Source organism: Rosa rugosa, chromosome 7 (genome assembly GCF_958449725.1).
Source record: "Rosa rugosa chromosome 7, drRosRugo1.1, whole genome shotgun sequence".
In the NCBI taxonomy this organism is placed as follows: domain Eukaryota; kingdom Viridiplantae; phylum Streptophyta; class Magnoliopsida; order Rosales; family Rosaceae; genus Rosa; species Rosa rugosa.
In genome coordinates, this window is record NC_084826.1 from 10,876,649 (window position 1) to 10,894,202 (window position 17,554).

Below are 17,554 nucleotides of genomic sequence, written 5' to 3' on the forward strand. Positions count from 1 at the left end.
TGGAGTATCAATTCTAGGTACTAGGTAGTCAAGTTGAAGTGAATATGAACACAGAAATGATGCTACTAGTACTAGACAAGTTTGCTTGAAATCTAGTACTAGTACTAGTACTAAACGCATCGGAACGAAATGATGCAAGTTAAAGCCTCATAGGTAACTACTTGAAATCTAATCCGCATATATAACAGCATCATTTCAATTTCCACAAGATTAAGAAATCGAACACTACAATCATTGCTAGATCTACAATTCTTAATCGGCTCTTCACAGATCTCCAATCGATCAAGCTCAGATTAACCTTAGCTGACATCATTCACACGTATCTAACTTCCATTCGTTATTCGAGAAAAATCAAACTACAAAAATTCAAATAATTCCGATTCTTACACTCAGCTAAACTAATCTCCTAACTGGTTTAGATTCGTCTGGATCAATAATAATATACAGACCTTATCGTTATAAAAGTTGAGCAGCTAAATTTGATGATATAGAATCGAAGTTGTAAAATCGGAAGAGTGAGATTACCAGGGTGCGTAGAACTCGACGAGAGCTGGGCGATCTTGACCGACCTCCTTCTCGAAGTTGTCCTCCGTCAGCACGACAACGTCGTCTGCGAAAACCGATGACACAAACAGCAGAGCTGCTAGGGCTCCGATAGCGAATAGATAAAACCTTGATAGCACATGAACTGCAGAACACAAATTAAAAAAAGAAAAAGAAAAAAGAACCCAGCTTTGGTAAGACTGTCTACCAAATGAACTGCAGAACACAGATTAGTCACAGCGAGAGAAGAAGAAGAAGAAGAACCGAATACCTGGGTATTGCAGAGAAGAAGAAGAAGCTTTGATCACAGCGAGAGAGAGAGAGACGTTGAGAAAAAGTAACGGTCAAGCCTTGACCTTCAGTTTTGATTCCGTGACGGAGAGAGCGGAGGAGGATTTCGATATTCGGAGATCGAGACAACTCAGAGAGAGCAGGCCGGAGCTGAGAACTCAGAGAAGGGTGAGGGAGGGACTGAGAGAGTGAGAGGGAGATTTCATCAGATCTGAAATTTGGGGCAAGCAAAGAGAGGAGGATGTCGAGTGTCGAGTACTCGAGTTAGTGGACTGGACTCTGGAGGACACGGAGGCCTTTAGGTTTAGGGTTGTGTATTTTTTTTTTTAATATTTAACTTATTATTATAACACCCAATCATGGACTGACATGTGGCATGTGCTACAGTATTTGGTTCGGTTCGGGCTTTCGGGCCCTGAAAATATGAAACCCGAGACCGAACCGATTACATGAATTCGGGTCGGGCTTTAGACCGAACCGAAAATTTCTATTCTAAAACCGAACCGATTCGGTCTTTTTTCCTCGGTTCGGGTCGGGTCCTCGGTCTTTCGGGTCCGGACGCCGACCCCTAGAAATGGGTGTGCATGGTTTGTGAAAAATAGTTGTCAATTTCACTCTCCTAACTAAATGGTTTCTCCGCTTTTTGGTTAAGATCGATTAAATGTAGGAAAATATAGCTAGTCAGCCATACTTGACTTTTACGGTCAGTCATGTGAGAAGATAACAGATATTTTAACCGAGAAATTAACTACCTGCGGCATGGGAGGCATGCTCTTAACTTCAGTGCAGAGAAGAATATCGGGGAGTGCATAAGGTCTGCATTGAACATTTCAATTATTTTGCTCACGAGACTCCTTCACAGGATCCTTCATGACTTGCAGAAGCAAATCTTAGTTGGTTAAGACTTGTGGGGAGTTTCACATGTTGTAGAGGCTGCAATAGAACTGGACTGAAATGTGGTGCTCTAATATATAGTGAAAAGTAGGGTTTTCTGTGCTTGATGATCATGCACAAATGCACAATACATGTGGAGTGTATATTGATGTTTGCAATAATAATGCCTAGGGCAATTAGTGCCCTAACACATGATCGATCCCACTGGCCACCATATACATTACTTCTGTGATTCTGTCTCCATTTTGTGAGGCTACCAAACACTACTGCACTAGCCCTTTTGGGCATAATGAGTTGGGTTGTTAACTATAATGCCCAAGGACCCTAGGTTAGTTGCTGCGGCTTCATTTGGTCCTCAAAATCTCAAAAACATATTTGCATACATGACGAGTTAGCCAAGCTAGCTTAGCTACCAAGTACCAAGCACGTGAGGGTCTAAGCGGGTGTGCGCTTTAACTAAGGACTCTCTTAATGAGATGTTCTGCGGTGTTCTAAAGCTTCAATATTCTCTATTCTCTATCTCATGTGCAATCCTAACCAGTCATCCAGTTGGACTATTATGCAATCTATTATCCCAATTTGATGTGAGCTTAAGAATCTTTTGTAGTGCAGGTTAAGAATGTGAGCATCTCACTGGACCATTGCCCCTGCATTTCCCCTATGAGTTTAGGGTTGGTAAAGTTCGAATTGAATGCTACGTAGACCACATAATGACGGGTACACTAATAATGATGGATACATTAATTATTTTCTCCCAACTTGAATAATAGACCAACCAAACATTTCTCTTAAATTGAATGATACACAATGTTAGGATTCAAAGCATGCATTGAATATATTAAATATAAAAAAAGTTGCTGTGACTGCCCTCAAGTCTTAATTAATGAAACTGTCGAATACAAGAGGGGGACATTGATCATAAACTCCTTATTACAATAAGCATCTAGAGAACTTCCTAAGATGATATCAAAAGTAAAAAATGTATTCAGCTAGGCACCAACTAGCAAATACTGCTCTACTAGTTAATCTATTTTCTTTGACATAACAGTGACATATGGAAAGATAATTCGATATGTAACTCAATTACAACGTAGCATAATTACAAAAAGCACATCTTTCCTACTATATTGCCACCGAAGAATCAATCCAACGACACTTACATTCACCCTACCACTAGGCAATAGCGACCATTTGACGATGCTAAGAACTTGCTGCCTACCTAGAGCAGACGAGGCACGTTGAGTGCACACACAGACACATAGCCCAACGTGCCTCTCTAGAGCAGACGAGGCACGTTGAGTGCACACACAGACACATAGCCCGACTAACCCTACACAACTAATGTAGGGACTTATTACTCGCAAAATGTGCAACAAAACTAAATAACATAAATAAATAAAAACTAAAAAAAAAACAACCAAGGTTGGGCCCAAGAATTGAATCAAACCCAACAACCAACGCAGGTAACAAGGAGATCATAGTCCACAAGCCAGGCCCAGCCCAACTCTGGTACAGCCTCCATCGACATCCCACAGCCCATGTCGCACCACCCCTTCCGCGCTCGCCCTTGTCGCACCACCACCTCGATTCCCCAAGGCGATAGCTCCACCGCCAGCACAGCATCCACTCGGTCTATCCACCACCAGCGCTGCATATCCTGCATTCCACTTGTCAGGACATCGATCCTTCCGAGATCAGATCTCCAACCCAGAATTAGGCACCCTGAAAACTTTCGCCTCCGCCCTCGTTGGATCCTAACACCTGACCCAAATCCCCACCTTCGCCCCTCAACAACACTATTAGCCACCAACCCCACCAACAAGAGCCAGACCAACACCCAACAACGACCATGATCTCCTCCACCATCTCCCTCAAATAGCGGCAATCCAGATTGAACTCCCACAATTGAGAACACCACCTTCTCAGTCAACATAGAGTCATAGACATAGACAAAAATAGCCCGTCTGATGACATGCAACACCCCTAGGACGCGCCTCCAGATGGAGGGGGGGAAAAAGTGACAACGACTCTCTAGCGTGTAAATTCTTTTTTCTAAGGGGATCGGATTGAAATCCACACTCCACATCTCATAATCTACACTTCATGTTTAATCTTTTAGTATATTAAGTTTTGTCTTTTTATAGTGTGGATTTTAAAACATTTCATGTTAAGATACTAAAAAATGAAACAAAAAATATGGATTGTAAAATAGAGAGTGTGAATTTCATTTACCTTTATTTAAGAGTCTAATTCCTTATGATTACACCGGATAATTTCTGAAGAGCCACAGCCTGAAGTCCCTGAACCCTCATAGGCTTATAATTAGACAATTATATGAGAGAGAGAGAGAGAGTTGTGATGGATGATACGTCAGGGAAAATTAGTACCCCATGAGGACCCTGCAGACTCTAGGTTGGAGTATATTGTCTCTGGCTTCTAACAAGCTTTTACCCACATGACATGTTCCTATCAAATATCGATCTTTCTTGTCAGCCCATCCACTCTTGTTCCTAGTTTTGATGACATACCTCGATATCTCGCACTTTCGATCATATATACGTGTGCCTATGGTATGGTATATTATTGGGTTCATTTCTTCTGGGCTTTAATGACTGCAAGTTCAGCACAAATCATAATTGATGTATAGACATCTAAGAGAGAGTGGTCGTTTTATTGTTCTTGAACGACGAATGTTATTTTGGTTAGAGGAGAGATCGATCCAATTGTCTCATAGGTTGTATTCCTAAGGGTTCCGCTGTAAGTTCTAGGACCACCAGTAGATTTTGGCTAATAGTCTTTCCCAATTGTATCATGTCTTCTTGTTCAAACGCGAGTATTAATCTCCTAAGCTTCGGACATAAGTATTATCCTCCTAACTCGACTAAATTTCTATCCTCTCATTTCATAAACAAAGAGGAGAGGTAATCTTCGAACAAACTTTTGCTAACTATAAACTACATTACATGATGATGAAAAGAATGTCAAAGGTTGGTAGACACGATTACTTGATAGAAAATGAAAAAATAGTTTATAGTTATATAAACATTCCCTCTGCAGGAGATATAAGACTGAAACCCATGATAAGTCATGTAATTAAATCATGGCTTACGTGATATAACAGAGTCGAGTTCATGGGGTTGTCGTCTATACAAATCAAAAGCCTTTTTATTTAATTTGGCAACAGAAGCTATATAAATTAGCTTAACAATTCCATAGGCGATAGACCGTGATAATGCCCGCGTTCTTTGAGTACTCTATATTGAATAGCAACTAGCTAGTTCAATAAGAAAGGAATTTCCCATTAAAAATGTCAATCCTTGTAACATGCAAAGTGAGAAAGCTAGATTAGAGGGGAGTAGTCAATGAGAAATTTGTGCTCTTTAATTTATAGAAATCTATCAACTCACCATATAGAACTAGCCGTACACATGCATTGCTTGTGGTGCAAGTATCATTCTTTTTCGATTGTTAAACAAGTCTAATTTTATACCAAACATCAAATTATATATACACAAATCACAAAGTCAAGATTTGAGAATGCAGTTAGAAACTCAAAGTCAACAGATGAAGCCATTTAGGATTAAGTTTGTTTAGATCACGCAGAGGCATGTTACTATATTCTACGTACAGATTAGAGAAATAACCAGTGTTGTTTAATATAAATATAACAACCTTATAAAATGGAAATTTCCAATTATAGAGGTAGCTAGAGTCATCCATAAGCATAATTATTCATATTAGTTTAATGATAGGCTAACATGAGAATCCTTAATCTGGCTTATCAAAATGGCCAGTACGGAATAAATTTGGAGTACTCTTATCTGTCCTCTGCTTAGAAAATAATACAGAAGAATTAAGTTGTAACATGATTTCTGCTCCAGATCATAGCTCAACAATAAACAATATATATACTATATGAATGGTTTAGCTAAATATATGGCATTGGCCAACTGATCCCTTCCTTTCTGTTTGTACAGTTTGCAGAACAATTCTTCCATAGAATGCATGCATTGATGAAGATGGAGCCTAGTTGGCTTACGACCACCCACATTCAATATGATTTTAAGTAAAGATCTAAATTTGCGATTAAAAGCTTTAGTGAATAAAAAGAATACCCTCCCCGAATTTTCTCATATTTGAGTTCATGCATCTGTCGTTGAGAAGGAAATAGAAGAGGACATCATATTTCTTTCTTGTAAATATTTGGCATCCAAGAAATCTTGTATCAAAATGTAATTAAGGAATGGTGCTTCTTTTCCTTCTTTTTATTTTCATACGAAACTTCACCACTTCATATTATCGTCAAATAAAAACATCAATAAATAAATAGTTAATAATAATTCATAATATTGAATCGATGTTATTAGGTTGGACCCAATTGTTGTTCTTTTTGTGATCGGCGGCATCGGCAACATTCATTAACATTGGATTAATCTTCTGTTTGACTTTGAAATGATAGCCCGGTTTTTAAATCTTTGAAATGATAGCCCGGTTTTTAAATCATGAAACTCGAACCCTAGTTTTGAAGCAAAGTTCACACAAGCCCCAAGCCCCAATCTATTTTCATGATTGGATTAGCAGGCAAACAAACAAGTAATATAATCTCATATACACAACTGGGGGCAGCATGATTTTAAATATGTCAGTAGTGCATGAAAGCTCATGATTAGGGCTATCTTACTGGAGTGCAATTATTCTTAAAGCCATAAAAATATACAACGATACCCCAAAAGGTCATCATAGAATTGCATATGCAAATCGATCGAGCTTTGGATCCCTAGAAAGTAGAAACGTATATATATTCACCGTACACATGCATATCTATATTGCAAAGCTATCAAAGTCAAACATTAGCTCTTAGACATGTATGAATTCACGTACCCACCATCACGACCTAAATGAACATTATGAATGAGACAAAAACGACTTGAACAAACCCTAAACGAGCGGTGCTTAGATTTTATTAAATTTTTTATCACTATGCTTGATGGTGTGGAATTTGGTTGGTGTGGAATTTGGTTAACAATTTTCCAAGTACCTATTGATTTACCCTTCTTAAAGCAAATCCCAAAAGGCAAATTACCAATCGTAAGTCATGTCATCTCTCACTGTCTGTTTCAGTTTTTTTGGCTCTAAGAGTACTCTTTCATTTCCTCAAGATGCATGTTTTGTGCACTTGGATGCTATTAATATGCATCCACTATAACATACAAAGAAGATATAGAATAATCGGATTGATACTAACTTGAAAATGAGTTAATTGTTCCAGAGAAGGAAAAAAAAAATAGCTTCTTATACACTTAACTAATGAGTTATTGTTCATTACAAGTCGATCATAATTTTCCTGTAAACTTGATAATTTTTCATGATAATCTATCAGTGGGCAAAACAAGCAACTTTGCCTGCATAATTGTGAGACAAACTACTCTTTGGCATATAAGGTATACAATCGATTTAATTGACGTCAATTACATCTTCTTTTATTAATTTTGAAGGAAATCCGCACTTTAAAAACTATTATTCTTGTAAAGTATGAAACTTCATGTTTTTAAGAAAGAGATAAGATGTGTGACGAATTATGTTCATCTTTTTATACTCAATTATATATATAAGCTTCTATACCACATCTCTTTGGTGAAAACCCATGTTCTCGCCATTAATTAGATTAATGTTTTTGACTAATTAAGATGCTTAAGACATGTACGGCGTACGTATCTATTATATCATGCATCATTAGTGACAAGTCATGTTATCCGGCCATTTGATTACTGTTTTCGAGTTCAGTACACGTAATTAAGGACATGGCCTCTACTACTTTTCCAATTCGTACGTAAAAGACTACACATGTAGAAAAACGTACCCTACATACATATAGATCATAAATCACATGCATGCCCCAGTCCCCATCGAAACGAAACGTGGAAAGTTTGGAGGGGAAGATGAGGGAAGACGAAGACGAAGAAGAAGAAGAAGAAGAAGAAGGGTTCACATGTCTTGGCCTGCATGGCAAATTATACTGAATATGGGTACGTTCTGGTTGGTGCTGTAATTTAGTTGAGGCACCTAAACGCCACCTAGCTCATAACTAATCGGTGACCTGGAAGATTTGCTAGATCTGGTTGGTCGGTGATCCAATTGCGTGTCAAAAGTGCACCACATCACTAGCTACCACCACCTTCGCCTTTAATGGACCAGAAAGCTAGCTAGCCAGTACTGGTAGTGAGACCGATCAATGAACGCATGCATGAACAGATACAAGGGAATTCTGTATCTCCATCCTCCAAAGCACAAGTTGCATACCCTTATTTGGAGTGTTAATCGGTAAAAGGCCAAGGTGTGTTCACTCGTATGTCACAAAGGGGTTTGTACTTTAAAATTAGAACGGCAAATTTCTGTTAGTTTTCCACTTTCCAAAAGTCCAAAACAGATTTAAGAAAAGAAAATTACAATTTCAGCTTAAAAAACAAAATCATACTATATTTAGTTATAGCCTTCAAAGAGCATGTAACTGCACTTTCGTACTGAATTCGCAACATGTACATGTTATCGATTTGTATACACTGGTTCTGAATTCATTACGAACATTTACCAATCTTGATTTATTCAGTAAATAAAATATGGTCATTTGGTATACTAAATTTGCTATTTTTGCAATGTTTTATTGATAAAATCCCTTTACTTATTTCAATTGTAAAGTTAGCATCAAATTGACAAGTGAACAATCTCAAACAACATTTCACTCCTAATTCTTTAACAATCTAAGTATAATGTGAAAACATACATGTTGTACCCCGTCTAATTGGCGCAACATGTACAATTGAGAAGGGATGCAGATGAAAGCAACATATGTGCCCCCTACACGACACATTGTCATGTGTATCCTTGTGACAATTCGATGAACTTAACTAACTCCATATGTAGAACCAAAATAGATGCACAAAAGCATGGAGATTTTAAAACCCCACAAATTTAGTGTGCGGCCGATAAGTTTTATGTTATTGTCATTAATTTAATCTTATGATCGTGCATGTTACTTGTTTGGCCATTTAGCTCACGATGCTAGCTAGCCTATTTCCGCATCCAATTAATTTCGCAATATATATGTTTGTAGTTCCTTGATTGATATTCTTAATTTGTAGCCGATCCTTAAATCTCAATGAATGTTGTTCTCAATTAAGTGTATAACTTAATGAGGAATTCTGGTTTCTATAGCTTCGATCCTAGGGCATCCATAAACTAGTCTTATTGTGAACTAATAAGCGATGGAGATGGATAACAGACCCCATAAATTGGTCTAAACATTACAATGGTTTGCTAAAATAAATGCTCATAGACATCATATCACGTTCTATGTAGTTATTTTCCTAATTATGATAAACACTGATGCAAGATGATAGAGTTTAATATATCTAAATATATATTAGTTTTTATGTATACATTTTACACGCTTAAAAATGCTGCGTTCACACATACAAAAAGTATTTTATAATTGAGTTTATGTCGATATAATTTGATTATTGTTAATTAAAACTACAGTTTCGCGATTGAGTATTCATCGATGTGGAGAAAAACTTGATCATATATGGGTGGAAAGTGAAGCCAAGAAAGCACATGGTTATGGTGGTGGGTTATGGATTGAGATGGAGAGGAGGAGAGGAGGAGAGGGTGAGTCATCTGGAAGAAGAAGAAGAAGAAGAAAGAAGCAAAACCAGAAACAATAATAATTCTATTCACATGCATGCGCATCGAGTTAGCTAGAATTAGCCTTTTTAATTTAATTTGGATGAGCAAATTGGGCAGGACACCTTCGACTTTAATTTGAACTTTTAATCATCACACTTTTAGTCTTTCCCTCCTCTCTGCCCGCCCTTTGACTCACGACGCTTTTAAGTTTGGTCTTTGGTCGCTATGAAACATTAATTTCCAATAGGTTGCCTCAAAACCGTTCGTTAGGTTATTAAGTTTGAATTTCAATAATGAAATGCTAAATTTTTTGAAAAGATTGCGGATATTAATCAAATGCATAAATGTCATTTTCGAATATTGTAAGATGAGCGATTTCATTAGCTTATAATTTTATCAAGACTAGAGCATAGTCACCGTCAATCAAAACTCAACACACGACGTACAAAATTCAACATCCTTCAACAAGTTCTCTCGTATGCGGATGAACTTTATCCGATATGTGTTCGAGTTATGTGACATATTGCATGTGCGATTAAACTAAGCTCATTTCAATAAAAAATAATTAAAATTAAAATTTCTTCACAGTTTTATCTAAATTTTAAATTTTATTGAGATACCAAATAAAATTTTGATGGAGAAGAGCAGAATTTAGTATTTTTACAAAACATATTTTATTGTTCATTTTATTTCCTAAGTAGATAATCTTTTTCTTTCTTTCTTCAAAGTTAAGTACAAAACCTCTAAAATGGAAAAACACCAGTAAATGTAAATGCATACAAAGTCGGTGTTGGTGGGCGTGCCCTTCCCATGTGGGTACTGGGTAAACCCTAAATCAAATCAATCATAGGGCAGCTAAGAGTTAAAAAGGGCTCTGTTCAAAAAAAAAAAAAACAGAGTTAAAAAGGGCTCGGATCATCCACCCGGGAAATCCTGAACCGTAATTGACGCGGGTCCCATCCACTGTTAAAGCAGCCCTCGTCATCCACAGAACCCCCGTTACGATTCTACGGACGACCGGTCCTTCTTTCACGCGTTTTATCCTGTACTGACCTTATTTTTAATTTTTGAAAACTCCGAGTCCTTGTTTGCTAATTAGGGGCATGAAGTCTAAAACAGAACAAAAAAGGTCGTGGTTTCGGAGCTTTGGATTCCCACCTTCACTTTCTTATCGTTTTCAATTTTGCAAGTGTATTTCTGTTTGCAAAATTACAAAAAGAAAAACGGAAAGATACCAAGTTTCCTTCATCAAACAATCACAGCCTTTTGCTCATGCCTCTCTCAGCTTGTGATCCAAGCAAAATGGATTCCTCTCACCACTTCTTTTCTCTGTCTTGAACCAAGTTCATAGATATTATTAGATATTCTACATTTGTTCTTTTGATTGTGTTGTTTTGGTTGGACTAAATTCTTCGTAATTCCAAATTGAGAATAAAAATTGATATGTCGAAAGATAAACAAACATGGTGATTATACTCTTTTTATCTTTAAAGTTTAAATTCTTTTACACTTGTTGTATTTATTTACGACGTATCTTTCTTTATTAAATAAATTTTAGGGAGTGAAATTCACACTCCCCATTTTACAATCCACAATCAATGTTTCATTTTTTAGCAACTTAAAATTTTGTATGTAGTAACTTAGTTTTGTCTATTCATCAGAATGTCAATCAAAAAGAGAAAGAAGGAGTATGAATTTCGCTCCTATAAATTTTCTCCATTAAGCTTGAGTTTGATGATGAACTCGTCTGCATGTTTGGAGGAAGATCTAGCATTGAATTAATGTGTAACTGTCGAGCAAAGAGGTCGATCTCTCTATAATCAGACTATTGTTTTTTTTTTATTCATCGATGATGTAATATGGTCGCACTTCTGTTATGTTTGAAGGCCTTTGGGATTGAAATAGTTGGCATCATGAGGCACACTATGTTCACTTCTCACATGCGTTATGAAATTGCTTTGCTCATCAAAAGAGTGATGCTATTTATTTTTCACCGTTGCATTACATGTTTGCAAAATTATCTCATATTTTTCTTTCATGACTCGTAACATATATACAAAATTATTTCGACTTTTCAGAATTCTAAACATTAAAATAAGATGAAAAAACAGACCACAAAATATGTAACCGACGTCCGAAGATGACATATCACAGTTTAATCAATATTTGAAGTTAAAACGAACCAATATTTAATAATCTCTTACTTAATCCTCAATGAGGGGTCATCCTCATGCACATTAGATTCATTTCTTAAGTAGGTATTATTCAATCACTCAATTAAATATCTTCTTGGTATTAAAATTATGGCCAAGTGGGCACTGAAAATTGCTTGCAATGTGAGATATCCTCCTCTTGCCCAAATTGAAAGGGTGCCTTTCACAATTAAAGAAATTATCATAAATGAGTATTAGGAATTATAATACGCAATAGATCATTAGGAATTTTTGGACACTTGAGGCTTACACCATCGAAAATGTGAAAACTACAAGCTTGATTAATCAAGGCCTTAATTAAACTCTTGCTTCATATAGTAAGAGACTAATTAATATCCATGTGGGTGTCCCCATTTGGTCTTCAACTTGGCCAAACAAAATCAACATGAAGCCATGAACGTGAAGAAGTGCCCATGTGTGGTGCACATGCCCATCAATTCATTGCTTCCCACGGCCACCCCAATCCTCTCCCTTCGAAAAAAAAAGAAAGAAAGAAAGAAAAATACAAAAATTTAATTTGGGTAGATAAAAATAAAAAAATAAAAAGAGAGTGAAAGACTCCCCCTCTATTAATTACCCCTGATACCCTCCTCACCACCACCATAAGTACCCCCCCACCTTCTTCCCGCTTTTCTATTCGCCCCACACCAAACCAAGCCCACTACTCCAATCCTCTCTCTCTCTCTCTGTGCTGCAATGGCTTCCCTTCATCTTCTCTGCATTGCTTCACTCGCCTCTCTCCTCGTCCTGGCTAATGCCAGAATCCCAGGGCCTTACACCGGTGGCCCCTGGCAGGACGCTCACGCCACCTTCTACGGCGGCAGCGACGCCTCTGGAACCATGGGTAAACACCCCCATTCTCTCATAGTTACTCCTTTTCCGCTTTCGATTTGAACCCATTACGCCGAAAACCCCCCAATTTTTCACTTTGTTCTGACTTGTGTTGTGTTTCATTTTTTCTCAGGAGGCGCCTGTGGGTACGGGAACCTCTACAGCCAGGGCTACGGAGTCAACACTGCTGCACTGAGCACTGCTCTGTTCAACAATGGCCTCAGCTGCGGTGCTTGCTTTGAGATCAGGTGCGGCGACGACCCCAGGTGGTGCACCCCCGGAAAGCCCTCCATCTTCGTCACCGCCACCAACTTCTGCCCTCCCAACTTCGCTCAGCCCAGCGACAATGGCGGTTGGTGCAACCCTCCCAGGACCCACTTCGACCTCGCCATGCCCATGTTCCTCAAGATCGCCGAGTACAAAGCCGGGATCGTCCCCGTCTCTTACCGCCGGTAAAAAACAAAATTCTTTCACGCGCATTCTCTCGTATTCCTTGCTCTGCTCACTGTTCACTGTGCGAGTCGCGTCAGATCTTACACTTTTTCATACTGGTTTGACCGAAATGCCCTCGTTATTTTTCCACTTTTTTTTTTATAATCTTTTTATTAAAGCGCCGTTTGGTCGCCGGGGAAATCAGGTTGTTGGGTCAAAATTTAAGCGCCGAATCCGCTTCTCTTCCCGAACATTCTTCGTTTTCTCGGAAACCTAACACGGCACCCAAAACGGTGAAAGCTTTTTTAACAGTCACCGGTTGTTAGAAGTGTACTGAGTCGGGGTGAAATGACCGAACTAGCCTTACTGTACGAAACCCTTGTGGCTTGGTTTGGTAAATAGTGCTAGGGTAAAGGGTATAAGAGTCATTTGGGTAAGGGTTTGTTAGAGATTCTTCACGGCCTCCGATGCATTGTGTTGAAAAGGAACCAACTTTTTTTTTGGGGCCTCGCACCACTTTTCCCGCATCCGAAATTACCAGTCAAACAGTCAAAACCCAAAAACCCTAGTGGATTTTAACCGCGGTCATAAATGTTTAACCGTGTTTTTTATTTATTTATTATCTTTTACAGGGTCCCATGCAGAAAGAGGGGAGGGATCAGGTTCACCATCAACGGCCACAAGTACTTCAACCTGGTTCTGATCACCAACGTCGCGGGCGCAGGGGATATCGTGAGCGTGAGCGTGAAGGGCACGAACACCGGGTGGATGCCGATGAGCCGGAACTGGGGGCAAAACTGGCAATCCAATTCCGTCCTGGTGGGCCAGGCACTGTCCTTCAGAGTCAGAGGCAGCGACAGGCGAAGCTCGACGACCTACAACGTGGCACCAGCTAATTGGCAGTTCGGGCAGACCTATTCCGGAAAGAATTTCCGTGTTTGAGAAAAGCTCACCCATTATCTTTTCCGTTTTAACTTTTTTTTTTTTTTTTTTTTTTTCAATTTTCAATTTCGTTCCCGCCTTTCGATTTTTCCTCTATTTTGCCGGGAAAAATTGGAAGTGGAGGGGAGGGAGTAAAGTAATAGAGAATTATGGGGTGTAATGGGGTTCTTGGGTAGGACAAGAAAAGCAAGGAAAGGGAAGGAAGGAGATGGTGATAATATTAGGGTAGGAAAGTGACTAAGTCTAAGTGTGTCGGTTGCTACTTTTTTCTTTTACTTTTGTGGGTGATGCTTTTGGTTTCAGTGGGGTTTCTTTACTGGTCAAGTTTATGTAAACCAGTAAAATTGTGTGGGGGCTGAAGCGGCTGCAAGAACAAACAATGTTGCCCGCAGCTCTCTTTTTTCTATAATATATATATATATATATGATTACTAGCTATGTGACCTATAATTGTGATTTTTGAATGTGTTTTTACTTGGTCTATCTGGGTATTTACCCTTTGTAACTTCTTTCAAATTGCCTATTTTAACTCATAAAAGTTAAAGCCTTGATGGGGTTGTTGCGGAAGCAATGGTGCACAAAAATGTGGTTAATGGGCATGGTGACGGTGCATCTCGTGTAATCTATACTTGTATGCTCACCACACTCATGTGATACAAATTACAATTGATGAATCGGAACCAGCATTATCCTTTAGGTTCCCTCTTTCATTATATTGAAAATCATCTTGTTAGTTGTACTATCTAGACATAAAAAATCTGTTGAACAACATTGATGTGTTCATTGATGATGTAACCAAATGACAAAGGAAGATGTCGTTTCAATTGATATTTTTTGTTGTTGTAATGACCCAAAATATGAATTGTTCTGACCATTATGACCCGTGTTTTCAATAAAACTAATTGCGTTTTTCTCATTTGTGGTGAGAAGGATGAATGACCACAACCTCATGTTTCATCTTTAACTACTGATCAAGTGTTCGATAGAACTCCTTTGTCATGAGAATCATCTTTAACTACAACTCTTGTTTACGCCCATCTTATCAATGGTAGTTGAAATTTCCATTCGTATTCAATGCGGCAATCAATTTTACATGACGTTTCCCTCGAAAATTGTGTTGGACAAGAAGGAAGCAATGGCAGCATATGATATCTGATACCTACCAGATTACCTGGAAGAGTGGCTCAGATGCTCATCTGCCTATTGCAGTCACACATTCATGGTTTCTTACTTCATTGTTCTTTCCCAAACCGATTGAGCTAATCCTCTGGAAAGTTGAGTTTCACATGCCTAAACGAAGAAAGCTCCACATGAATGAAGTTTACCCAGTTTTTCTTTCTACCCAACTCTGTAACTGCCATTGTGACCTTGTTACCATATCCATCAGTCAGCAACACGATGAGGATCGGTGATCATGTCCTTGTCATAATATTAAGGGAACAATTCTTAGGTTCACCTTTAGGGTGAACGAGCATATTCACCTCTATTATCGATTAACATACTTTTACTTAATAAATTCATAATCTAAACGGTCCATATCTTAAATAAGCCTTTAAAGATCATCTCTATAAAAAATCAATCGAATCAGAAATTGTTTAATTATCTAATTGAATCAAACAAACGGATGGTTCTAACAACACTTATTACTATTATGATGAACCGTCCATGTATTTCATAGAAATGAATAACTAAAATGTCTTCAATTTGATTGGTTTTTTACAGAGCTAATCTTTGTATTACGTTATACAACATGAATGGTCGAATTAGAAAATTATAAAGTTATCATGTCTTAATCGTAAAATAGTGTGAATTTAAGAATTGTCCATATTAAGGTCTCTAATATTAATGTCTGCGCTTCTGCGGTTCGTTTCTCTTTGGCTATGAGTCAACATCATTCAATTCATTTTCATCCATCTATTACCAAGAAGCACTGATAGAAATTTTTAATGGATTTTCACAACTTCCTATCGTTTATAGGAAGTTTTTCTTCAAGATCTAGATCATTACCTAAACCCTAAACCCTAAACTCGTATTTGTCAATTTATGGTAAACGATTGTGTATGTAGGAAAATGCTTTCGTAGAATGCTAGTTACTTTCTTTACCAATTTTCTTATCCTAAAAAATAGTTTTGTTTCGTAATTGTAATTGTTCATTTCCTAAATCACGCTTTACCGATTATTTCCACGAGATTCAACCAAACGAAATTCATTTAGTCATTGAACAATATATATCAAGAATATATAGATGATTTTGGTAACAAATAGATTCTCGTGACAAACTGTCCATTTATTGGGTAACAATTACATGACTAAACGAATTTCAGTTTTGTTGATGAAGGTTCTCAAAAACTGATGTAGGAGTCGATCGGTTCCAATGACAAAATAAATCTGTGGGACATAATGGAGAATATGAAAGACTGGTGACTGGTGACTGGTGAGGAATGTGAAAGATTGCTACTCACTAGTATTTCTCAATAATTTTACAGCAGTCTTTCAGTGATTGATATTTTGATTGGGAATATTGGCACTTTGCACTTTGCACCAACCATTCTTCTAATGTAGACCTCCTATTTGTCAGTAAATGCATATTCTGGGTAGCATCTGCCTGCCTCTCTCCCAGTCTCCCTCTGGCACTGAATGACCTATCTACATTTGTTCTTCTCAATTCTCATTACCCCTTCTTTTTCACCCTTCCACTCTTTAATTTGGTACCAATTTTTGTCCTTTCAAAAATCAAATTCCTTCCTCCTGGTACTTAATTAGCTCCTTTGACCTCTCTGTACTAAAAGCTTAAAGCACCTCCAAAACCATGTTGCCAAATGTTCCTATCCTCAAATGGTCACAATTTTAAATGCCCTCTTCAACTTCATATCTTAAAGGCAATCAAGTTTGTTGGTCCAGCTACTTGTCTTCATCTTCATCGTCATAGATTTCAATCTTTTGTGGTCCTTCTGCATAATGCAAATTCAAATAAACCCAAGAAGGGTTTGTATCAAGTGGGATAAGAGCTTTAATTTATTTGCTTCCAAACTATGCCTCAAATGGAACCCTCAAATGGAACCACCCATTTTTGGGGTTTCCAAAGGCTTGGAGATAGTGAATGGGTGCCAACTGCTAAGCTAAGGTTCTGTTTAGATATAGTAGATACTTTTGGAGCCTAAAAAGAGGATTACTCTATCCAGTATCAGTAGAGAGAAAAGTATGTATGATATACCTTATCCAACTTTCGGTGAAAAAAAAAGACCAATGAGGCAAAGATAGAGGTCAAAATTTTGAGGATTTATTCCTCAGAGTATTGATGTTGTTATTCTTGTGCTATCACTTTCATATTCTTCTTACTAGTCAAGCACAGATCGACAGATAGTAGTAGCCTGGAATCTTATGCAAATGGGGTTTTGAGGTTATATGGACAGATGGTGATGTTGAGGATAATTCAATTTGAATATATACTTGAGAATCCTATCGAAAACTTGTTCAATTTTCAGGGAATTTTTGTCACCTATTGCAGAGGCCACTGACTTGTTATGTTTTGGTCCAGAAGAAAAATGATGATACTGTATGATATTATTCTGAACAAAGGGGTTTTTTTTTTATTGTTTTATATTTTATTACATCACAGAGAGAAAATTGAACCTCTAACATATCTTAATCGGTTAAGTCCAATTTATTTTCACACTACCTCTTAGAAGAAGAAGAAAAACAATAAAATGCTTCTGAAAATCATA

At 37.8% G+C, this 17,554-nt stretch overlaps 1 protein-coding gene across 1 annotated transcript; it reads left to right on the forward strand.

Moving 5' to 3' along the window:
• Positions 1–12,241: 12,241 nt before the first annotated feature.
• Positions 12,242–14,267, forward strand: LOC133720569 (expansin-A6). Its single transcript, XM_062146939.1, has 3 exons — positions 12,242–12,468; positions 12,589–12,907; positions 13,520–14,267. Exons 1-3 carry the CDS (start codon positions 12,321–12,323, stop codon positions 13,827–13,829), a joined length of 777 nt encoding a protein of 258 aa, XP_062002923.1. The 5' UTR covers positions 12,242–12,320; the 3' UTR covers positions 13,830–14,267.
• Positions 14,268–17,554: the final 3,287 nt, after the last annotated feature.

What these genes read in the sequence shown, in the direction of transcription:
- LOC133720569 (XM_062146939.1), top strand. Translation starts at nt 12,321, where the DNA reads ATGGCTTCCCTTCATCTTCTCTGCATTGCTTCACTCGCCTCTCTCCTC. An exon ending in CGACGCCTCTGGAACCATGG is followed by an intron (nt 12,469 to 12,588) that starts GTAAACACCCCC and finishes ATTTTTTCTCAG; the next exon opens with GAGGCGCCTGTGGGTACGGG. An exon ending in GTCCCCGTCTCTTACCGCCG is followed by an intron (nt 12,908 to 13,519) that starts GTAAAAAACAAA and finishes TATCTTTTACAG; the next exon opens with GGTCCCATGCAGAAAGAGGG.